This window comes from Lactuca sativa, chromosome 2, assembly GCF_002870075.4.
Source record: "Lactuca sativa cultivar Salinas chromosome 2, Lsat_Salinas_v11, whole genome shotgun sequence".
Lineage (NCBI taxonomy): Eukaryota > Viridiplantae > Streptophyta > Magnoliopsida > Asterales > Asteraceae > Lactuca > Lactuca sativa.
In genome coordinates this window covers 201,377,991-201,402,524 of record NC_056624.2, presented here as the reverse complement: position 1 = coordinate 201,402,524, position 24,534 = coordinate 201,377,991, and the positions used below count along the sequence as shown (strand labels likewise).

Here is a 24,534-nt window from a genome sequence, read left to right as displayed (position 1 = left end):
ACATATATATATATATATATATATATATATATATATATATATATATATATATATATATAAGTTATTAAAATGAAATATTCTAGAAATATATTTTTTGGGGTAAAAAATGGGGTAGAAAATGGAGTAAGGTTGGAGATGGTCTAAACCAAGTGGGCTGGAATCTTTGATAAGACAAATTAGCTTTGATTAAAAAGTTGAAAACAATCTTCATTATATATATATATATATATATATATATATATATATATATATATATATATATATATATATATATATATATATATATGAAATATTTTAGAAATATACTTTTTGGGGTAAAAAATAGGGTAGAAAATGAAATAGGGTTGGAGATGGTCTAAGCCAAGTGGGCTGCAATCTTTGATAAGACAATATATATATATATATATATATATATATATATATATATATATATATATATATATATATATTGTCTTATCAAAGATTGCAGCCCACTTGGCTTAGACCATCTCCAACCCTACTTCATTTTTTTACCCCAAAAAATATATTTCTAAAATATTTCATTTTTATAACATATATATATATATATATATATATATATATATATATATATATATATATAATTTTAAATAAGCAAATCCCAAACACCCAACAACCGATTTACTATTTTGATATATCAAAATTGCTGAATTTGGTTTTTGTGCTCGATTTTGGTTTAATTTTTGGGTTTGGCTTGTTTAAATAAGCCAAGTGGGCTGGAAACAAATTAGTTTTGATTAAAAGTTGAAAACAATATTCATTTTAGAGACAAATATATATATATATATATATATATATATATATATATATATATATATATATATATATATATATATATATAATCTTAGAAATAAATAATATAAGTTTAGGTTGTAAGTAAATGTAGTTTTAGAGTTGATTATTTTATTTCTATATGTATATCATTAAACTATATAAAAACTGTTATTCTTTGAACATAATACATATAGAAAATCAATTTTTAGAATTCTAAAAATAAAACATGAGAATAATGTCTATATGTAGACAAGAAACTAATATCCAAATATGCAATAGTAAAACTAATTTTACTATGCATCACATATTATTAAATTATTAAGTATGGAAAGTGATATTTCCAATTATAAAGTGATTCAACCACTTAAAATGTATGTTTTTACCAACTTTTACGATAGCTATAAAAGTGTTGTATCTCATGTGGACGGATCAAATTATCAAGTGGAAATATCAACATTAATTAATTACATGAGAAACTGTTATCAAGTACAAGAAAATGATAACTTAATACTAATCATTGAATACATAACGCAGTGAGAAAGAAATAAATATTTAATATGTCAACATGAAAATTAAAAATGGTCAGAAAAAGCAATATGTTAAAAAAATTCAAAAGTTTTATCTTAAATGTTTGTGCAACATAGAACAATTGAGTTACTGAGCTTATCTACCAAATCTAGGTGTAAATGTGGTAAGTAGTTAGAAAATCTCACTCTGAATTGGCATATAATCTTATAGTGAATTTCTTCAAAAATAATAAACACCAAAATCAATGTGAAATTAGATGTCAACTTACAAATAAGAAAGAAGAAATAGGAAGAAAAAAATGCATACTTTAAACATGATTTAGGTACATTAGTTAATCCAACAAAACAAAACAAGTTCAAGTAAAGCATATGCTAAACTGCTACAAGTACACATCAAAACATATTCGACAAGTATGTTTTTGGGTTAACTGTACAACTTCCAACCATAACCGGTTAAGCCTTAACCATACTCCCCCAAAAGCTTCAGTCTTGGAACCGATCATAATCCCCATTCTTTGGAGACTGATGCACCCCATGGTTCACCCTTCCTGCAAAACCAAAAGTTCCCGTGAGCCATGGGGCTACGGTTTACATTCACCTTTTTTTATGTAATGAAAAAGTCATCTAAAATTATTGAGTTGTAAAATTAGAAGATAAATCAGACACAAAACTATAAGGTCGATTATAAAAATTGCATACTTAAAGTTGCCTTAAATCCTGGTTATTGATTTGAATGTATTAACAAGTTCTTTATAATAAATAAATAAAAAAAAAAGTGAAAACATAAGCGAATGAGTGCTTGGATATTGCACAAAATAGCTTTTGTTTATCGACTTAAATAATCATTTTCGGATAAGTTTGTTATATTTACACTTATCCATTTATTGTGTTTTGGTATCGCATAAATTGTTTTATTTTAAAACTAAATAATAATTTATCAACATATTGAGTTTCGGCATCAATAAGCTCTTGCAACCGTTTTCTACAGTATTTTAATATAGCTAATAGACATTTAGTTAATTTAGTTAAAGTATAAGTTGTTTTATGTAAGTAATCCCAAACAACCTTTAAAATATAAATTTATAAAGAAAGTAAGTGTAAGAAAAAGTTCTTTTAAATAACATGCTTTTAGATTTATAAAAAAAAAAAAAAAAAAAAAAAAAAAAAAAAAAAAAAAACGTTTAATAATATATTAAAAAAGATTGTTATGCAAGTGGGCGCCCACATGTTTTTTTTGTCAAACAACCCCATATTTACAAATAGATTTAAACTGCCCTATTTTGCAAAAAATATTTCTAAACAGTTCTATAACCGAGAAAAACTCCAAACTGTGTGATGTTTCATTAACCCAAAAATGCAGGGTGATATATACCTGAGAAATCATAACCACCAGTGTTCCTTGAATCATTGTTATTCCTCCAATCACCTACAGGCAAACTCCTATTGGCAATCATGAACTGGTACCCATCAATACTTTGCTGCTCCTCACCACCACTAACCACCACGTTTCTTCCGGAAGACTCTGGCGGCGATAGGAAGCCAAGGTTCGGAACCGGTGGCGGCCCGACATTATGTGGTGGCAACTTGGTAGAAGCATCACCTTTTATGACTGTAACAGCTTCTTTCTTACCCTCAATAGCAAAGGTGCCAACAATTACCTGAAAAAAGCAATCAAAATATGAGAATAAATGTCACAGCAAAAAGTACACCCCAACTTAAATGAATAATACCTGCACGGGGCCCGCGGCTATGAGCGGCCCATCGATGCTGCCGCCTATAATATGCCCGTCTTGACTAGATAGACACACACTTAATCCACCCGTGCTACCACCAAAATCAGTACGTACATATGATCCACAGAGTGATAGGATCTCGAAACGACCCTGGTATCAAATAAAAAACTCAGTGTCTCTGTTAAATCCATTAAGTAAAAAAGAAACAAAAAAATTATCGATATGCCAAAGTGATAGAATTGTTATGACAAAAAATAGTTTAGAGACCTTTAATGGACAAAAAATATCTATAGTTGATTATTACTATATAATTTAATTAGTCATATATATTTTTTTGTAATTATATAAATTCCTTAATTTATATTATTTTTATCCATCAAATTAAGGTTAAATTCAATAAATAGTAGCTTATTATTTGTATATCAATATATAATTTTAGCTGCTATAATTTGGTAGATTATTCATATTATAATTTTCGAAAATTTGGTAGATTATATAAATTACAATGTTTTAACAATTTATTATTGTTATCACCTAATTATTTGTTGTTCATATTTGGCCACTTTAGATTTTTTTTTTGTCCAATAAAGGTCCTAAGCTATTCTTGTTGTATTGATTATACCCAAGGTTGTAAATGGTGTGAGACGGGGCATGACGGCTAGGTCAAGCCTCAAACTTTTACATACATGACGTAGATGTTTTTCAACATCTAACTTAAGACGACAATTTTATATATATATATATATATATATATATATATATATATATATATATATAGTATTTGGTTTTTAGAATAGTCATATGAGCACCTAATAACAAAAAGTTAACCAGTATTCAATGGTTTTATTCATTAAAAAAAGTGTCATAAAAAAACCCGTGTCATAACACGTCTTGACCCGCCATGATACGCACCACACCTAATATTTCTGCCATGAGATGGCGTAAAAACCATGAGTATACCATTATAACCGTCAGACAACATGCTATAAAATTAAAAGGTCATGATGGTGCATTTTTTTATGAGTTTAAAAAGTTTAGCAATTTGGATGTTGACAAAAATATGCGAACACTTATATAAAGGATTTCAACATAAAACCTATAAAAATGGTGGATATAAAAGTGCTTGAACTAGTTTACCTCATAAGCAATATTTCCCCCGGATGTGGCTGGCTGGCTTAAAGATGCATTAGAAATCGAACCAGATGCTGAGAGGACACACATCTCTAGCTTACTTTGTTGCATAAACGACATGATTTTCTGGCCAATATCCTGCAAAGAATCCAAAAATATCACAAAAGCAAAAAGCAAAAAGTGTGGCATTGTTTAAACTTAACACCTTCAACAAAAACTATAAGGGAATTATAGTTTCGTATTTCATACCTCTCCAGCAGTCACTGTAATGACATGAGGTATAAAACCTTGCCCGGTGTTCCCTAAATTAACAGAGAAAGAAATGGAGTTAAGTTTGTAGATGATTTTCCAACTAAATCGAAGAAACAACAATGGACAAATTCATGTTTGCTGAAAAAAACACATTAAAAGTTTGGAGTAATATCTGGAGATATTCCAAGCACAAATCAATAAGCAATGCATCATATGCATGAAAGAAGCAACGAACAGAGACATATAGCTCATATACAAAGCAAATATAACAAAAGAATACTCAACAAACCCTTTAAACTCAATGGGATTTAATTCATAATGGTATAAATTACAGAAGTTAAAGAGATACCCACCAAGAGAAGATTTCTTGAAAGAAGTAGAAGCGGAGGAGCCGCCGACACCCAAAGATAAGTCCTTTTTCCTCGGCGACAAAGGTGGAACAGAGGTGGACGGAGAAGACGAGGAGGATAATCTCTTTGCAGCGGCGGCTTGCTCCGGCGTTCCATACTTTCTGGGTCTCCCTCTCTTCCTCCGGACGGCGGTCTCTAAGGGAGACGAGACGGCGGAGGGGGCAGAATTATGAGCATAGAGTATTTGAGAGGGTCTGGGATCGGTGTTGGTGTTTTGTAGCATTCCATTGGTGATGGTTGTGGGAGGTTGTGATGGTTGCTGGTGTGGGTGGCGTTGCGGTGGGGGCTGGGGCTGGGGCTGGGGCTGCGGCTGCGGGTGGTGGTGGTGGTGATAGTAGGAGCCTAGACCAAGGTCATCCGGTTCCATCAGAATGGTGTGAGAAAAAAAAAGATTTAAATTTTAATTTATTTTATAATTTCGGTTGATATTGTTTCCCTATTTTTGAGGAATTTGGATTGGGATTAGTTTGTGTTTGTGTTATTTTACAGTTCTTTCGGATGAGGTGTTGATCCTCTGCCGCATGATTGGTGGCGGGTGTGAACAGTTGATGGAGTTTGACCCTCGCAATTTTGACTCTTGATCAACAATGTGGTCAAATGTATTAAAAAGTCAAAACTATTATACTTCATAAATTTGGATTATATTTTTTTCTATATATACAAATACTGGTACACTCATACATTAAGTTGTTATCAATAAATTACAATTGAGAAAAAAATAAATTAAACATACCATATTTGAATATACATGGAATGAAACTTAAATAAAATACCTTGTATTCGGTACTACAAAATAATTATAATAGGACTAGTTTGATATTTATTGATTGGGTCATATATGATTACGTCAATACCTAATTAAGTCGGGCACAACCTTTTATCAGACCAATAAAAAACATATCAGATTCTATATGACTTATGCATCTAATTGAGATATCAAATAGTCTAAATTTAACTTAATCTTTGCAAACTTAGTAAGAAACATATCAAAGAGTCTCTAAATTCATGAAAAACATAATATAAGAATTTTGGATCGTAAACAAACTGAATACTCAATTAACCATTCATGAATCATTTAACGTAAAATTCTTTTATGTTTATCTATTTAATAGACCAACAAAAATGAATAACTTTTTTCATTTACTTAAAAAACATTATGTTTGTTTTATATTGATTATTACGTTGTAGTATTATATTATACAACCGATGATAATAAAGAGGAGCTTCTAAGTGTGGTTCGATCTTTGCAACATATAAATATGGTAACATTTCAAAATTAACACCTTTAGATACAATCAAAGAGAAAATGACAATTAATTTTTTCTCAAACAAACAATCATGTAATAAACATTCACATTAATGAGATAAAATATTTAAAAAGCAATCCTAAAACAGTGACAACACGAAATTAATTTATAACTCAATTCCAGACATATATTTCTAGGCTTTTGATAATTATAAAGAAGAGGCTTAAACTTAAAATCAATGATTCAACTTATTTTAATAAAAAAAATAAATTAAACGGTACATTATTTAAACCATAATATTATTTAATATAATATTAAAAATACAATGTTATAACTATGTTAAAATTAAAAAAATTAACATACTTTTGTTAATTATAACATCATGCTTTTGTTTATTTTCTATTATAGCATTGTACTTTTAATATTATATTACATAATATTATGGTTTAAATAATGTACCGTTTAACTTGATTTTCTTAGCAATTTCATAATTTTATTAATTATAATCATACATTTGCGGTTAAGTTTTTCTTTAATAATAACATACTTTTCTTAAAGCATTCTATTTTCACTTCTTTTTGTTATTAGTTTTTTTATCTTCATTTTTCTTTATCTTTTTGTTGTTTTTTTGAATTATAGCATTGTATTTTTTCATATTCATATTATCCAAGCACTTATCAATGTAGAGTTTTTTCCATTTCATATTCAATTATACCATTGTACTTTTCTTAAATTGTATTGTTATCATTAAGCATTTATCAGTGTAGCACTTTATCAATTTAACATTTTAACCATTTAATCACCAAACACTTATCATAAAATGAAATACAACACTTTAAGCACTTATCAATTAAGCACTTTATTACTTCATCTTATATGCACTCAAACTAATAAAACTAAACAACTTACACAATCCTATATATTATATTTTAGACATCCAATTCCAGTTTCCTTCAATCATACAATACTACTTTCATACAATCATACAATACATACAACCACAAAATCAAACAAATTATACCTAAAATTAGTGAATCTTAATCATAAAACATGAGCAAAATCAGTTCAATACAAAACAAATTATACCTAGAATTGGTTTCATACAACCAAAACCAGAAAAAAAAAATGGGACTAAAATGAACTTACCTATGATGTTGGGACAAACGACGGTGGCCGACAATGGTGGTGATGTCTGGTCCCCAAAAAACCTCAAATCTTTCTACGAAATTAAACCCAAAATCCTCAAAAACCTTCCTAAAACATTAGAAAACAACAAAAACACGAAGGAACGAAAAATTTATCAGTTAAAAACTGATGGAATATGTCGGAGTCACATTTTCGTCAAGAGAGAATGTGGTGAAAAGTGGCGATTGTGAATGGGATCGATTAGGGTACCAAAGAAGATGAAACCATATACCAAGGTCGACATAGGGTACATAAACACGACGTCGTTTCGAGTTTTCCTGCTAAATTTCAAATAATAATAATAATAACAATAATAATAATAATAATAATAATAATAATAATAATAAACATACTTCAACGACTTGTTTTCGGCATACATTTAACATGGATCGACCTACCTCTATTCCGACGACTTGTCGTCAACATAGAGGTAAAACACACAACATCGTTTCTCTTTTATATGCATCATTAAAATTTAAAAAGTAGACATTATTTATATAAAATCTATACTGACGACTTGTCGACGGAATATATTTTCAGAAAAGCGAGATTTTTTTTATTTACACGCCCTATCTACGCAGACAATATGTTGTCGGATTTTGGTCAACATGACATTTGGTTAACCCTATTTCGACGACATGTCGTCGATATAGTCTGACTTGTACAGAAGACGGTTGTCGTCGGCATAGGTGTCGTCAGCATAGGTGTGGATTCTTGTAGTGAGATTATTTACTATTGATTATTAAAAGAAAAAACAACCATATTTTATTTGAAGATATGCCTAGAATCAAAGGTGTTTACTCTTAAAAATAGCTATTACGAAGAGACTGAGACTCCGACATATATAGTAACTAGGGGCATAAACGAGCCGAGTTGAACCCGAGCTTGGACAGGCTTGGCTTGGGAAGTTCGGGCTCGTTTAAGTTATGAGGGGCTTTAGCTTTGTCACAACCCTGAACCAGGACAACGGAAACGTCCGTAGGCAGTTGACATCATTGAGTAATATCATAGTAGTTGGATATAAATGATACATAGCAACCAAACATCGTACAATACAATATACCAACATTCATTGTTTACAAAAGTGTATTTGTTCTTTGATTACACAAAAATCACCAAAAAGTATGATGTCTCTAAAAATAGTAACATGTCCAGATCCGAGTTCCGGAGAATACAAGTCCTTTTGAAAAGCATCAACATAGAATGTTGGTGAGTTCATAAGCACAGTTGTAGAAAACTTTGTATTATCTTTGTTCATAGTAAGTTGTAAAACTCCAGAAAATCCAATATTTTCTTTAAAAAGTAGTTTGTGAGTCTCGTTCCAAAATTGTGTATAATTGCATGCATATTCTTTAGTTTTCCTTTGTTCGTTTCTGAAAGAGGGTGTTCCCAGAAAATCCTATATTTTTTGTATATAAAAGATATTGTGGTCTTAAAACCCCGAGACTGGAGTTGTAAATTCAGTTTACAAAATATGCGAAACATAGTTTTGTATATTATAAAACTAGCAGAGTGTATATTCTTTGTAAATTCTAGTGTTAATAGGACCCTACTCTATGTGAGTCGTTACAGCCAGACTAATATGACGAGAACGATTAACCTGACGTTCTTCAGGCGTCAGCTACTATGAAAGATATTTGTTACCTTAGACTGGCATGTCCAGATGAAGGAAAAGAGGACATGTGGCAAAAAAACCTTCATTTATTAAGGAGCGATGTTTTAAAAACCGGTTTTTTAATTGAACCGGTCGGGTTACGTTTTCTGGTTCAACCGGTTTAACCAGTTCAACCGGATGGTTAAACCGGTTCTATATTCTTATATGTTTTTAATTATCTTGCATACATTTATTATAAAACTTGTCATCTTTTTAGTATTACAAACGTAAATAGAATTCAACATATAAAAACAATCATTATAGAAGTTAAAATCAAACAAAGAAGCACAAAACAAACACAAAAATCCAAGAATGTTCGTTCAAACCCGGTCCATTCCGGTTCAATTCAACCGGTTGAACCGGTTTTTTACCAAAACCGGTCGGTTAAATCCGGTCAGGAAATCGTTATAAAACCGGTCCAAATTGAACTGTCCTTACCCCCGGTTCCCGGTTCGACTAGTTCAACCGGCCGGTTCGAATCAATTTTTAAAACACTGTTAAGGAGGATGCTCTCCATTTCTTTTTTTGATAATTATTGGTGATTAAATTATTGATTAAGTTGATAAAAAAATCTACTCACTGTACAAAAATGTGTAACAAAAATTTTACTATATTTTATCTAGATACAAAGAAAAAAAGCGAGAAAGATATTCCGGTCCAAACAAATTCACATCGTATATTTATGCCATCTTGATGATATGAATCACAAAGTATCCATTGAGAAAATTCGCCAAATAACCAAAAGGAATAGAGGATTTGAAGATTTTGACCATTAAAAAAAAACCGATTTTGGTAAATGACCATCACTTCCGCAGAGGGTGCTCTGTGGAAGCCTTAAATCATTACTAGGAAGGTGAGTAATTCTGCGGAAATGAGGTGGAAAGGTAAAATTGTAATATCACACCAAAAAAAACGATTCTCACTTTGTTGGCTGCGGAAATGACGAATTTTTGGAATGGAGGTTGGGGCTTTGCTGCGGAACGAAGGGAAGAAGACGAAGAAGAGATGTCAATGAATGGCAGAACACGAGGATGGTGAGGCGATCCCAATTTTTGCCATGGTTAGCCAAAGAACAGTTCCTCAAAGTCATAGGTGTGCTGACGAAGAACAGATTTGCAGTGCCTCAGCAACCTTTCCGCAGAGCCCCCTCTGCGGAAGTATGCAACAAACTGTTTTTTTTTTTTTTTTTTTTTTTGTCTTTTTTCCCTGCCACCTCAATTCCTCGTTAATATTCACATTCCTGGTAAAAGGTTTCCGTAGAACCCCCCTCTGCGGATCCCCTGGTAATTTTACAAAACTCAAATTTTTATGGTCAAAATATTCAGACATCTCTTACCTTTGGTCATTTTACAAAACTCAAATTTTTATGGTCAAAATATTCAGACATCTCTTACCTTTGGTCATTGGATGAAATTTCTCGTATTTATTTGCTTGAGTCAAATTTAGATATCTACTATAAGATTTAACAAGAGTAGATAAATTATAAATCACGATTAATTTCATAATTTCTTAATAGTGTGTATAATAGATAAATACTTACAAAAATATTTTACAAACAATTTATTGCTATATATTGTTTTAATTTTGTTGTAACAGTATTTCGGGTTTTCTATCTTTTGCATAAAAAAGATGATGATCTTTGGGTAGTTATTCCCCACCCGAAATACCATCAAACATACCTTCCCGACATTTATTGCTCGAGTTGTTCCACATCTATCTCTCCATTCCAGTGATTCAAATCTATGATTCAGTAGAAGAACAATGGTCAGTTTTTACTAAATTTATTCGCTTATTTACTTCTCTTAAGTTCTGACTTGGTCATAATTGTATAAAGATACCGCTTTGATCGATCCGTGTGTTCTTATTGCAACCAAATCGGAGTAACTGTTGTGCTCCTTTTCCTCCCGATTCTCCTTATTTGTGTCTGTAGAATGGATTAGCAACTTAAGTGAGTAGTCTAGCGTATAAATTTGTTGTCGGTGATGCAAAATGAGAGATCCCAAATTCCCAATACCTCCGATTCAGGAAATATCTACGATTTTCAATTGAGATGTCAAAAGGGTTTCCTATAATTTTCTGGGAATATTTTTTGTATTAAATTCAATTCTTTAACAGGTAGTACTATAAATTGCAATAAAATCGCTGTATTGTTCTTGAAAATTGTGGGTTTGACATCCAAAATCATGATTAGGGTATCTACTGTTTCAGTCACACCTGCACAAACTGATTTTTTTTAGTATTTTGTATGCAATCAAATGAGAATCAGCAATGCAGTTCATTTTTTTAGTTTAGATCTATTAGGCCATCTCTCACCAAAAAAAAGCTATCATTCGATTTCTGGTTTTCATATATCTGACTTACTCTTTGCATTTCATCCCATCAGGGAACCAAAAAGACCTTTGGAAATGGCTGCACGTATAAGTTAACATAAGCTTCTATAATCATATCTAAAACATAAATTTTAGAATCTTGATTTACAAAATAATGTGATTACTCAATCATTACAAGCACGTTGTTTCATTTGATTTAGGAGCACATCCACATCAAACCCTACATATTGTTAACTGCTGAACCCTATTTCTTGTTTACAGGAGAAAGAAGCAAAGAAAGAAGCTTTTAGAAAGTATTTAGATTCTAGTGGCGTTCTAGATGCTTTGACTAAAGGTTGACCACATAATGATAATGTTGTTTAGAATTAGATACATTACTTGTTTCACTAAATAACCTGTCTTTTGAACTTTCTATATCATATGTAGTTCTTGTGGCTTTATATGAACAGAGTGACAAACCTTCATCAGCTGTTGAGTAAGTTCAAATGAATCTTTGTTTTTTCCTTTTCTTGAATGTTTCATGTGGAACAACTTAAACCTTATTATTTGGTCAACAGGTTTGTCCAGCAGAAACTAGGTGGTCCTAGCTTGTCTGAATATGAAAAATTACAAGCCGAAATGTCTGATTTGCAAATTAGATATAATGAGCTTTTGGCACTTCATCAAGAAACATGTAACCAGGTATACTTTCTTTTTGTTGATTCTTTTCATCTCATCATAGCATAATAATAATAATAATAATGGAGGTTTGTTTTTTTGCAGCTTGAAGAGTTAAAAAACACCCACACTGTAGTGTCATCAAAAGAGAAGGTTGAAGGGGAACTTCCAACAGATAATTTATGAGGATATTTTGGTAAAATACACGAAGAAACAAAATGTTACAATAACCACTCTGTATACAAAAAATTCATTTTTCCCTTATCTGATGCTCTGCTATGCTGGATGCTAATTTCATTTTTATTTTCTCATATGTTGTACTTTGTGACACTATTTCTGAGTTCTCTCACCTTTATGCTAACTTCAAACGTGCTACTTATTTACCAAAAAGTTGTTAATTTTATGATAAGTATATGAGAATACAAGTACATTCGAAAACTTTAAATAGAAGATTAGAAATCATTAGAATTCCCTAAAATGGCATCCTTGATCAGATGAAGCTCATGGATAACAGTAGCTGTATCTATTCGATGCCTTGGTGACTCCATGGAGCATGAAACTCCAATTTTAAGCAACATAAGGCAACACATGTCGTTTTTCACATAATCTTTATCTTCCTTATTGCTTCTTATGTCATCATCCTTCAGAAGAATTGGATCAATAACCTCAACTGAACCATCATCCATGGCTGCTTTAGCATAGTTGTGTAAACCGACACCATCTTGAAACATGACATATGTAGGTTTCTTACCTGTCATCATCTCCAACAACAAAATCCCATAACTATACATATCTCCACTTGTTGACACCTTGCTTCCAACCCCATATTCTACAATAAATAAATAAAAAATTCATTAAAATTCCATTCACAAGAGATAATGTTATCAAGTTATAAATTAAGAATTAAGAATATAACATACCTGGAGCTGCATAACCGATGGTTCCTCTAACTCCAACTGAGCTACTATGATTCCTGTTTTGATGCTCAGAATCAAGAATCTTTGAGAGTCCAAAATCTCCAACATGTGCAACCATGTCTTCATCAAGTAGAATGTTGCTTGGTTTCAAATCACAATGAACAATTGTTTTTCCACCATGATTATGAAGATAATCAAGTGCGTAAGCAACATCTAATGCTACAGACAGTCTTTGTAAGAGATTGAGTTGAGGGACCTCATGATGCAACCATTGGTCTAAAGTTCCATTCGACATGAACTCATAAACTATGGCTTTGAATTCGTTTCCTTGAAAGTCAATCCCACTGCAACAAGTTATCACCTTTGTTAAGTTTCTATGTTTGGCGTTTCTGAGTGCTTCACACTCAGATATGAAGCTCTTGGAACCACCTTTACGATGGAGGTTTAGTACTTTGATAGCAACAATCACATCATCTTTATCGAGGTATCCTTTATAAACTGATGAAAAGCTACCTTCACCTATGAAGTTCTTGTTGGAAAATCCATCGGTTGCTTTGTGTAGCATTTCGTAAGAAACTTGAACGAAGGATTCCCCAGAATTAGGCTCGGATACTTCATCTTCAATCTCCTTTCTTCTTCGATAGAACACGCAAAACAAAACCATGGCTATACAAATCAGAACTGAAACTATCGAGATGGATAATATAACTGCAAGGCTCAACCGATTTTTTCTCTTAGGGTTTGTGGAAGGGCAATTAGGTAACCGGAGTTCAGGTAGCCCACCACAAAGACCATTGTTGCCGATAACAGAAACTGAAGATCTGTTACCAAACACTCCTTGGTTCGATACCTCCCCTTCAAAACCATTGAATGATAGATCGAGATTCACCAAAGGAATTTCTTCCAGATAACTTGGGATCCGACCAGTGAAGTTATTACGTGAAACGTCAAGGTTTTGGAGGGCGCGTAAAGAGCTCAACGATGGTGGAAGAGAACCCTGGAAGAAGTTGTTGCTTATGTTTAGGTTTTCAAGGCTGCGGCAGTTGCCTAGGGTGGTCGGAAGGTTGCCTGAGAAGCGATTGTTTGCCAGGATAATTTCTTTTACGTTTTGAAGATCGCCGATCTCTCGGGGAATCTGTCCCGATAAATGGTTGCTGCCCAAATTTAGCGTAATGGATAACGACGAGAGTTCAAATAGTTGACTAGGAACGTCTCCAGTAAGGTTATTCCGATCGAGGGTTAACCCTAGCAGCCTGTTACAGTTCCCTAAACTTAATGGAATGGCACCATTCAGTTCATTTAACCCCATGTGAAGTTCAATAAGTAACGATAGGTTTCCAAAAGAACCAGGAATGTTTCCTGAGAAAGAATTGTTTGTAAAATCTAGCATCCGTAGATTTACAAGATTGCCGATGCTCGCCGGAATTGTGCCGGTGAGTTGATTACTCGACAAGTCGAGGGAAGTTAGGCCGGAGAGACTCCCAACTGATGACGGAAGGCCACCGGAAAAAGAATTCGAACCAAAGCTCAGAAAATACAACATAGTCGACAAGTTTCCAAGAGATTCCGGCAAGAAACCTCTCATCTGATTGAACCCAAGATCCAACACTCCTAAGTTATTGCAAATCGACAAAGCATCTATAAATTTCATTTCATCGTTTTCCCCACTCCCGAAATGATTCGTACTTAATGACAAGATTTCAAAACTACAGGCGTCCCGGGAATTGATAACTAGCTTTCCGGAGAAATTGTTTCTAGCTGCATCTATGACTCCTAATTCTGAAGAACTGAGAACAGAGGGTGGAAGAGGACCTGTAAATAAGTTATCGGGTATAGAAAGAACTTGAAGACGAGGCATGATTGAACCTAAGTTCATGGGTAGTCTACCCGAGAGTTGATTACTATCGAGGAATAGTTGTTCTAAAACGGAGAGATTGTAGAAAGAAGGTGGAAGGTTGCCAATGAGGTTATTTCCGGGCAATGCAAGTCTTCTCAGGTTAATCAGTCGGTGGAAGAAATCAGGAATGTTTCCCCCGAGTCCACAATTACCAAGGGAAAGAGTATCTAGGCTGGTAAGATTTCCGATGAACAGTGGAATCCCACCTCCTAGATTGTTCCGGTGAAGAATGAGTAAGTTTAGCTTGGATAACGATCCAATCCCATCGGGGATTTTGCCGATTAGGTTATTGTTACCTAAGTGAAGCGCTTGCAGGTTGGAGCAATTAGCTAAGGTGGCAGGAATGTTGCCTTCAAAAGAGTTGTTGTAAAGACGTAGTTCGTCTAATCGAAACAACCGGCCGATTTCAGGCGGAATCTCGCCGGAAAATGAGTTGTTATGGAACCGAATCGACCTGAGAAAGCTAAGGTTTCCGATGGAAGGAGACAAGGTTCCGATTAAGCCTCCAGAAGAGAGGTCCAAGGCGGTGACTCTTTGGTGGCGGGAGCTGCAAGTGACACGTGGCCATTGGCAGAATTGAACGGAATCGTTCCATGAAGTCATGATACCTTGTGGGTCATCTTGAATCATGGATTTGATTGCTAGCAACGCCGCAAGGTCACCTACGACACCGGTGGTGGTGTTCTGAGCCGCCGCCGTGGGGACGACTGAGGAAAACGCTGCAATGTGCAGCAAAGTGACGAATAGAAACGTAAACAATGATAGCCGTTTGGTTTTGGCACTCATTTTTACTTGAATCAAATCAATTTTCAAATCTGATATTTTTTTCTATAAATTGCTCTTCAATATAAAGGAGGCGTCTCAGCTGACCAAGTCAAAATTATCCGGTTCGATTATGACGTGAGTGGGCTGGTTTTGTTTTGTCTTCCACAATCCAATGTCAACTACTGGATTATTTTTTATTGAACTAATTTATAATTCTTACGAAATCTAAGAGCTCGATTTTGAGATGATTCACCCGTTACTCATACAGTTATACGACAATATGTATTATGATTAACATTATGTATTTATGTTATCTTTTAATATTAATAACAACTAAATATTTAAATTTATAAAAAGATACTTATTATATTCTGCTTAACGGAATCGCATTTATGAATTATGATAGAGTTGAAGTTCGTACCCAGTAAAGTCCAGCTAAATTGATTGTGGGTCACCCCATTCAAGTCAACGCTGCAAACTCAAAAGTCAAAAGTCAACTAAAGTTCATTCTATTTTATTCAGGACGTCTTGGACTTTGGAGGATCTGTATAGGGTTAGGTTCTGTATATAACAAATGAATTATATTACGATTGATCGATTTATTTCACGTTAGACTTTGCAACAGCATGGCGCTTGGCCATACGTTTGAATTTTGGGTTTTATGATATATACAGTATATATTTTTTTTAAATGTATTGAAATAAAAATATATCGTTTATTAATCCATGCTATGATTTAGCCATCTTGATAAAATTTATAAAAAGTACATACGCATAGTATGCCAAACTGCAATCACGGGATTTCGTAGTGGGCTGTATGGATATTGCATATTGTGAAAACACATGCACAAGAATACTTGTGCATGTGTAATACTTAATTTATAAAATTATGAAACACGTGATTTATTCAGAAATCACATCCAGAGTACTAGTCTAGAGTAGTATAATACTTGTCTCTTCTAACATATAATTTTATTATTTATATAAAAGGTGCGTTTTTTGTAAAATTTAAGCGCAAGTTGACGAAGTAATACAAAAGAATGAATGAAACATGTTCTCGATTTTGTTTGAAATTTTAAATTCCCTTTTAACTTTCTCAAATAATAATTTTGATAGTAATGCTAAACATATAATTTATCGTCAAAGTCATTATAGGTGCATAAAATCTGGATTGAATAAAAGCAAATTTTGCCATATCAGATTTCAGATCGTCATGATTTTGGGATATTGGATTGAAATGGTATGATTTTTCAGATAAAATTCCGGTTTCAAATTGTTTTGGGTATCCAATCCATATCCAACGGATCAGATCTACTTTTGAAAATCTAAAAGTCGGGATTAGGTTTGAGCAATTTAGTCGTTGGTTGTTAATACATTGTCAATACTTTGTATTCTAGACGCTTAATGGTTTTGTAGACGTAATCGATTATTCGAGTTTGTTAATATTAATCTCGCCAATCCATGACTGGGATTACCGGTTTCTTTGTTAATTTGACATATATGAATCATACATACCAACTACTAACTATCACCGTAAAGTTATTTTTATTGAGCTTCAAATTATTTTTGTCGAGCAAGCTCATATGCCTTGATTCACAGATATCATCTTCATAACAATTCTATTTATATTATTGTCAGGGCCGGTCCTAAGGAATTAAATATCCTTAAGGCCCATGACGAGTTAGATAAAAAAGGTCTTTATCGTTGTTATAAGTTTTTATTTTTAAATAAATTAGGTCTATGTATTGTTACTCTCGAAACCAATGAGAAGGAAGACATGGCCAGAGGATAAGCCTACCTAGAGTTTGCGGTAATTATTTAGTAATCAAAGGTAATATTATCTATGTTAGACCATCCGTTACCCACCACATACCACATATGTGGTGGGTGCCACATCAGCACCACATTCTTCTACCACTAACTTACCACCTCACCTTATTTTTTTATTTAAATTTAATTCAAAAATACATTAAAACACAATAACACATTTTTTTAATTAAATTTAATTCAAAAAACACAATAAAACATATTTATTTATTAAACTAGTTTTTTATTTAATAAAACAAGATTACATTAATTCAAAACAAACAACATTTAAAAAAAAAACATAAAAAACCTTAAAAATACAACCACAAACAACTTAAAACTATCTTTTAAACCTTATTTTTACTCACTAAATTTTGGGCACTCTCTTAATATTCGCCAAGCTTCAACGTGTTTAAACGGTGTGTGTTTCGTGTCTTCATATTGGTTCATGGTCAAAGCAAACAGGTCGCCTTCGTGTACGTTGTTTATAACAAAGTTATAAATACCATTGAATTCAACGCATTTAGCTTTTATATCGCGATACTTCGAACATATTTCATCAACACTACGATTTTGGCAACCCATTAATTCATGGAAAATGTTTCTAACCTTTATCCAAAAATTAGGACGCGTTACTGGGTCTTCTAAAGCCGCTACCCATGCTCGTGCTAAGTTCTCTTCTTCATTTTCTGACTAATTCATCCTTTTAGGAGCCATTGGTTTTGGAATAATATAAAAGAAGTGTGTGATTTTGTGAGAAAAAAGAAGAAATTATGTGAATATGTTTAATAGAAAGTGTGGTATTTATAAAAGAAGGTTAATATGTTTGAAAGGTAAAAAAGAAAAAAAAATCCGTTGGAATCCAAAACTAGCCGTTGCAACATTGAACCAATAGAAATGTCCGTTTGATTTCGTCGTCGGGAGCACGGACGAGCACGATCACGCCCGACCACAGAACATCGGGGTGGTGTGCATGAGAATCTCTTGTTGCCAACTAGACAACGATTGGCTTCTTGGTATGTATACCACAAGACCTTACTTGCGTTATCTTTAATTTTTATGTTTTCTTTCATGACGTAGGATTCGAAGATGACATCTGACTTCTTTTGAGTGGATTGTCCCAAAACTTCCAAAAATGACACTAATTGATTATTTTGTAAAAATAAAAATAAAATAAAATAATAGAAAAGTCTTTGATATTATAGAAAAAGTTTCACTTTAGTTTTAAATTTTATTTTTTGAACAGAAAAGTCCCGATTATTTGATTTTACACGATAATATGTCATTTCCTGTTAAAAGAACAAAAATTTGAGTTTTTTGTTAATTTGAGCCAAATGAAATAATCGATACTTTTCTATTCAAAATAAAAATTTGGGATAAAAATGAAACTTTTTCGAAAATATTAGGATTTTTCTGATAATTTTCCTTTATAAAAAAATAAATCTAACCAATTTATTAATTACATTTCAAACAATAGCCAAATCTCTCTCTCTCTCTCTCTCTCTCTCTATATATATATATATATATATATATATATATATATATATATATATATATATATATATATATATATATATATATATATATATATATATATATATATATATATAGGAGTAGGATCAAATGAGAACACCAAAAAGGTTGAGAACGCGAGAACAAGTATATTCATTTGTGATTTCATGTATTCATTTGTGGAGAAATGATAAATTTTTACGTCTTTAATTTCAATTGAAAAGAAAAAACATATTCATGTTGATTGTGCGTAAAAATTTATCATTTATCCACAAATGAATACATGGAATCACAAAAAAATATACATGTTCTCGTGTTCTAAACCTTTTAGGTGTTATATATATATAGGGGATGACTCATGCAAAAATACAAATAATTTGCAAAAACAATGAAAACATGTGAGTTTGTGTCACCTCAACCTTATATTTTAGACAATAGTTCATCCAAATTTTAAACTACATGATGATAATCGATGATACATGAGAAATTGTGTCATATTAACAAAACATGTTTTTTCACTTTTTTATTATGAAAATTTGAATTTAAAATGGTTAAAGACGTGAAAAAAAAAACATTTTTTAAAATCACCTTTAAATCTATATTAACATAACTTATTATCTTGCTAATAAATTTAATTTCTAAAGTATATGCGTATATGTGTTTGATTTTTTAAGATAAAATTTGTTTTCGTATTTTCGCAAAATATTTATGTTTTTTCATGAATCTAGTTATATATATATACACACACACACACACACACAAATTGAATATGTTCATTTTTTTGCTAGACAAAATTACAGATGGCATCTGACCAACTACGATTTCCTCTATCCACCTGCGATTTCCTATTGAGTATAATTATTTTCTTCAAACCTTAAATACATTGGAATAACAAGATTGGTGACCAAACCGCAACCCATATAACGTTATGTTATGCATGCTACAATGGACTTACTAAAATGATGATCATATGTTGTTTTAAGGCGATATTATGCGATATTTGGTAGAATTTGAATGATTCAATGTTGAACTATTAAGAGTATTGAATGATTCAATCTTGTTTATTAATGTTGATAAACATAACTGTTGATGAGAAAAATTATCATGTTATCCTTATAACAAAAACAAATTTAAATACATATAATACAATCTTTTACAATACAAATTCAAATACATATAATACAATCTCCGAGAGTTACAACTTGGAATGCGGTGTTCAAGTGGATGGATATTCAGCAAATATGGTTTGTTCGGTGCAATGATTGTTTTTTTTAATTGATAAGTTGGCCATCAATTCGAAGAAGGATATTATCAACACTAATGTATGCATTCCGATATGGTACATTTGGAGATTTAAGAATGATTTGTTGTTTGGAACAGACCGATTGAAGAAATGTGATATTTTTATTCGATTAAAGAGTTCTCTTTTATTCGATATTCTAATAGAAATAGGAAAATGTGTGTTTAAGTTGGGTTAATTGGTTAGAATTCCCTTTAAACCCTTTGTAATTGATTATTTTCTCCGGTTTTTTCATAGAGTTTTTATATTTTTATATGACTGGTTGTTTCTAATAAAAAAAACATTAATAACAACTTAATTATAAAGCATGATCTATCTCCATGAGTATTTTATGCACCTCAATATTGTCTCAATGGTTTCAGAATAACTACCAAACTCGTAAAAATCCATCACAAATGAATCAAAAAGAGATAATACTAATAATCTAATATGCTCAATCAACAAGAATTACAAGGAGAATGTTCCCTTCTTGCATTCACTTGTACTTGAATTCCTATATAAACATTCACACACACTAGTGAACTCGACATGTTTGATGTCATAAATTATAAGGGGATGTTACGTTCTGACTGAGGTTTGCACAACTCATAATCATATCCAAGGTTGTAGAACTCGCTACTCGGTACCTGCCCGGCCGAATGGGGAGTAGCGAGTACTCGGGAGTACTCAGATTTGGTAATTCGTGTAGTTATATTTTTTGGAAAATTATATATGCCAAAATTATAAGTTAAAATCTTAATTTGATTGAAATATATAACCAAAATTAGATACATATGAATACATAAAAACTGAAATACACACAATTGTCTCACTATGTGAATAATTACTGAAAATTTAAGATATATATCTAGTAATAATCACATGTGTGTGTTAAATAATAAATCATTAAGTGCGTTATATATATTAATCTTGAAACTCTTGATTTTTTCTCTTTTAATGACAATTTTGACCTTTTGACCGATTTTGACCGAGTAAGGCCGAGTAGGCCCGATTTTGACCGAATCCGAGTTTTTTGACCGAGTTCACATTACTCGCCTCGGTACATATCATACTTATATGTTCAATACATAAATTACAAGGAGATGTTGCGTTCTGACTGAGGGTTGCACAACTCCTAATCATATCATACTTATATGTTCAATACATATTGACAAAAACCATATTGAAAATTGATGAAAATTTGATTAAATACATAGAAGTAGAGAAAAAAAATATGGAATAGAAATACCATGTTGATTGTTGCGTGGTGACCAACTATAATGTCTTACCATCATCATTTGAAATTTGTTAAAAATCGAGCTTGCCACCATCGTTGATAACAGATTTGTATCTCAAAAAGAGAAGGGTGATGCTATTTACCCACAAGATGCAGAGGTCTTTGAATGATGTTATTTCAATATTTTTTATTTTATTAATTTCGTTTAAATTAATTTTAAATTCATAAATCAACTTATAATTAATATCAATAACATAATTAGTTATAATAAATTTTTTATCAAAAAATGTAATCACATACGACATGCATTTATTTAATTAATTAAAAACGTACTAAATGGTTAGTTGATAGCTTATTCTTAACCCAAAAGCAAACAAGTAGAAAGTTGGGTCGTCATATTACATTTCAGCAATATATTAGGGACTGTGTTTGTAATCACTCTAAAGTATAGAATCCAAAGGGGGCTATTTTCCCCCCTGTATGACTGTATCTATCAGGCTATCACCACTGCCGATATATAAAATTTCTCCGGCGTTCTTCTTCACACCCCCCCTCCGTCAATCTCATTATTTTTCGTTCCCTGCCCACCTCGATCAAACGCCGGATTTGAGTTTTTTGACGGATAAACGAGTCAAATTTTACTAGGGTTCACTCTAAGGGTTCGGATTTCGCGCAGAGGAGACGATTTGGCATTCAAGTTAAACGAATTTGGTAACTTGGATACTATAGTCTAGAGATATTGGTGTGGCCCAGGTTATATTTGTAACGTGTTTGTACAAAATTTCCGTTGTCGTATGGTAGTGCGTATTTTGAGATTGTATCAGGGTCTTCTAGAAAGCGATCTTTATTCTAGAACATAAGGGTTTATCGATTGAATTCATGGAGTCTGATAAAGAGGATGTCGTTTTTCTTGATCGAGCTTCTCGGGCAACGAGAGGAAGACGGTAAGCATCGAAATTCTGCAACTTTGACATGGATACGATTATGTGCATCGATTGCGCTCTTGAAGTATTCGTTAAAACGCATTTCGTTTGAGTACTACAAAACACTAGATTATGCTCTTTAGTACGATTTAATTCGTTGATTGTGGATTTTGACTGTTATTGTAGGATGACCAAATTGGTTGATGAGGAGATTGAAGAAGATGATGAGTTCTGGAACCAAGAAGCTTTGAAAGATGTAATAAACTAAGTGTGATTTGAGTTGTACCACTTACATGATCTGTTATTCATTGTCTCACACCATGGTGCTTTCTTTTTAGGAAGAAGATGATACAAACTACGTAGAAGAAAAGGAGGTTGCTGATGTTTTTGACAGTGACTTTGATGAAGATGTATGTGTAATATGGTTCGCCATGATTTGAATTTGTATTTGAATATAGGTTGATTTTATGACCAATTACTTGCTTTGACTACAGGAACCAGAGCCAGAGGAAGAAGCAGAAAATGAGCCAGATGAAAGGTTAAATTTCTCTAGTGAATATTATAAACTGGAATAAGGAAAAAAAAAAGTTTGAATGTAAGTTTTTATACAGGAAGAGGCCAAAAAAGAGATTGGCATTTCCAGGAAAGCAATTGCCAAAAAAGAAGAAGAAGAAGGTTGTTTCAGAACCTGATAGTTCTAATGAGGAAGAAACAAATGTTGACCAGTCAACGCCCCAAGAAGAGCATGAAGTTCCTGATGATACAGAAGTTGAGAAAACAACCAGAAAGTCAACAAGAACTTCAGTTATTGTTAGGCAAGCTGAAAGAGATGCAATACGTGCAGCACTTCAAGCAACAATGAAGGTTCATATGATTATTCTTCTTGTTCTTTAAATTTGGTGTTTTCAGGATGAATATTGTATTTATGTAATTATGTTACGAGTTCTTAGCCAATAAAAAGGAAAAAGGAAGGTGAGGAAAAGAGAATGACCCAAGAAGAGATGCTTCTGGAAGCTGCTCAAACAGGTTTTTTAACACATAAGCTTGCTGAAATAAATCAGAATAATAAGTAACAAATAGTATAGATTTGTGAGTTTTATGAGTAAATAAAATTTTGCAGAAATTATGAACTTGAGGAACTTAGAACGGGTGTTGGCAAGGGAGGAAGAAGTAAAAAAAAGAGCAATTGTTCATAAAGCTCACTACACAGGCCCTCAGATACGATATCTTTCTAAAGATGGCAAGTTTTCTGGATTTAAAAAAAAAAAAAAAAAAAAAAAAACTGTCCAGTTTAAAAAAAAAGTATGATAAAATTCCTGATTCCTTTTCAGGTTATACATACCTTGAATTTACAAATGGGGTGTCATTTCAATCACAGATTCCTACATCAGCCCCTCCATGTGAGTAGTTGTGTGCATATGAAATTAACATTAAACTGACCGCTTTTATTATTTTTAATGATGCTAATATTGATATATGTTTTTATATGTATATTTTCAAGATCCAGAGAAAGCTGTTTGTGTGGTTACAGGATTACCTGCAAAGTAAGCTTTTTCTATTTGTTCTTTTTCATAAGGTCAACCAACATTGATTATGAGTCAATGATTTTGTGTTTCATGACAGATATCGTGATCCTAAGACAGGCTTGCCTTATGCGACAAAAGAGGCTTTTAAGATTATTCGTGAAAAGTAAGGTTTTTTTTTAAGAAACTCAATATAATGTTGTGTTTGTTGAAAAAACTAAAAAGCTTGTGTAGGTATATGAATGATGGGAGTGGGATTAAAGAGAAGAATAACATGGGAGTGGTTTATGAATTGGCTTGTGGGGAAGGAGGGGGTTTCAGAAAAAAGAAGAGGAGAACAGTCAATCCAAACGGCAAAGAGAAGTCTTATATGAGATCATTGGCTCGTTTTCGCCAGATTCCAGCTTTCGAATACCAAGACTCTGAATGACACTGCAAACATTGAGATGGAGAGAGCTTTTTGCATTTTTTGAAGATGGCTTGGCTTCTAATGTATTTGAGTTGAGTTTCAGAAATGGCTGGAAAAAGAAACGCTAATCATGATTATCAATTTTAGAGGGAAGTTTTTATTAGTACATGCATTCTTGTATTGGTAGGGATTGATTCAGTCTTTTGGTTTCTACCAAAAGGCCTCATCTCTTCTCTTAAGTACAAGAATAAATTACAGTTTTTGTTCTTGTGTACTATCGTTTTTTCCTTGTATAAATTTGCATTTCTTATATTTTAATCTATTACTGTTAGTTTTGTAGAAGACTGAT

At 32.4% G+C, this 24,534-nt stretch overlaps 4 protein-coding genes across 6 annotated transcripts; 2 read left to right on the top strand and 2 right to left on the bottom strand.

Annotated features, from left to right (window-relative positions):
* Positions 1–1,605: 1,605 nt before the first annotated feature.
* On the bottom strand, positions 1,606–5,321 carry LOC111916324 (AT-hook motif nuclear-localized protein 14). Of its 2 annotated transcripts, none has more exons than XM_052768638.1 (6): positions 4,789–5,321; positions 4,433–4,485; positions 4,190–4,321; positions 3,050–3,202; positions 2,692–2,977; positions 1,606–1,900 (listed from the first exon to the last, which is right to left on the bottom strand). In XM_052768638.1, the coding sequence occupies exons 1-6, from the start codon at positions 5,210–5,212 to the stop codon at positions 1,803–1,805; spliced, it is 1,146 nt and encodes a 381-aa protein (XP_052624598.1). In that variant the 5' UTR covers positions 5,213–5,321; the 3' UTR covers positions 1,606–1,802. The 2 variants fall into 2 exon arrangements, with proteins under 2 accessions (XP_052624598.1, XP_052624599.1); XM_052768639.1 differs by having other exon boundaries at positions 1,606–1,867; positions 4,789–5,320.
* A 5,217-nt stretch (positions 5,322–10,538) lies between these two features.
* Positions 10,539–12,251, top strand: LOC111916323 (uncharacterized). The gene is made up of 5 exons (XM_023911968.3): positions 10,539–10,695; positions 11,523–11,595; positions 11,688–11,736; positions 11,819–11,942; positions 12,024–12,251. The coding sequence occupies exons 1-5, from the start codon at positions 10,693–10,695 to the stop codon at positions 12,102–12,104; spliced, it is 330 nt and encodes a 109-aa protein (XP_023767736.1). The 5' UTR covers positions 10,539–10,692; the 3' UTR covers positions 12,105–12,251.
* A 43-nt stretch (positions 12,252–12,294) lies between these two features.
* On the bottom strand, positions 12,295–15,529 carry LOC111916322 (receptor kinase-like protein Xa21). The gene is made up of 2 exons (XM_023911967.3): positions 12,839–15,529; positions 12,295–12,747 (listed from the first exon to the last, which is right to left on the bottom strand). The coding sequence occupies exons 1-2, from the start codon at positions 15,516–15,518 to the stop codon at positions 12,371–12,373; spliced, it is 3,057 nt and encodes a 1,018-aa protein (XP_023767735.1). The 5' UTR covers positions 15,519–15,529; the 3' UTR covers positions 12,295–12,370.
* A 6,258-nt stretch (positions 15,530–21,787) lies between these two features.
* On the top strand, positions 21,788–24,527 carry LOC111916321 (SWR1 complex subunit 2). 2 transcript variants are annotated; one of them, XM_023911965.3, is made up of 11 exons: positions 21,788–22,274; positions 22,440–22,509; positions 22,592–22,663; positions 22,748–22,791; positions 22,865–23,117; positions 23,204–23,279; positions 23,374–23,493; positions 23,585–23,653; positions 23,755–23,797; positions 23,877–23,942; positions 24,002–24,527. In XM_023911965.3, exons 1-11 carry the CDS (start codon positions 22,210–22,212, stop codon positions 24,204–24,206), a joined length of 1,083 nt encoding a protein of 360 aa, XP_023767733.1. In that variant the 5' UTR covers positions 21,788–22,209; the 3' UTR covers positions 24,207–24,527. The 2 variants fall into 2 exon arrangements, with proteins under 2 accessions (XP_023767733.1, XP_023767734.1); XM_023911966.2 differs by having other exon boundaries at positions 21,790–22,274; positions 24,011–24,527.
* Positions 24,528–24,534: the final 7 nt, after the last annotated feature.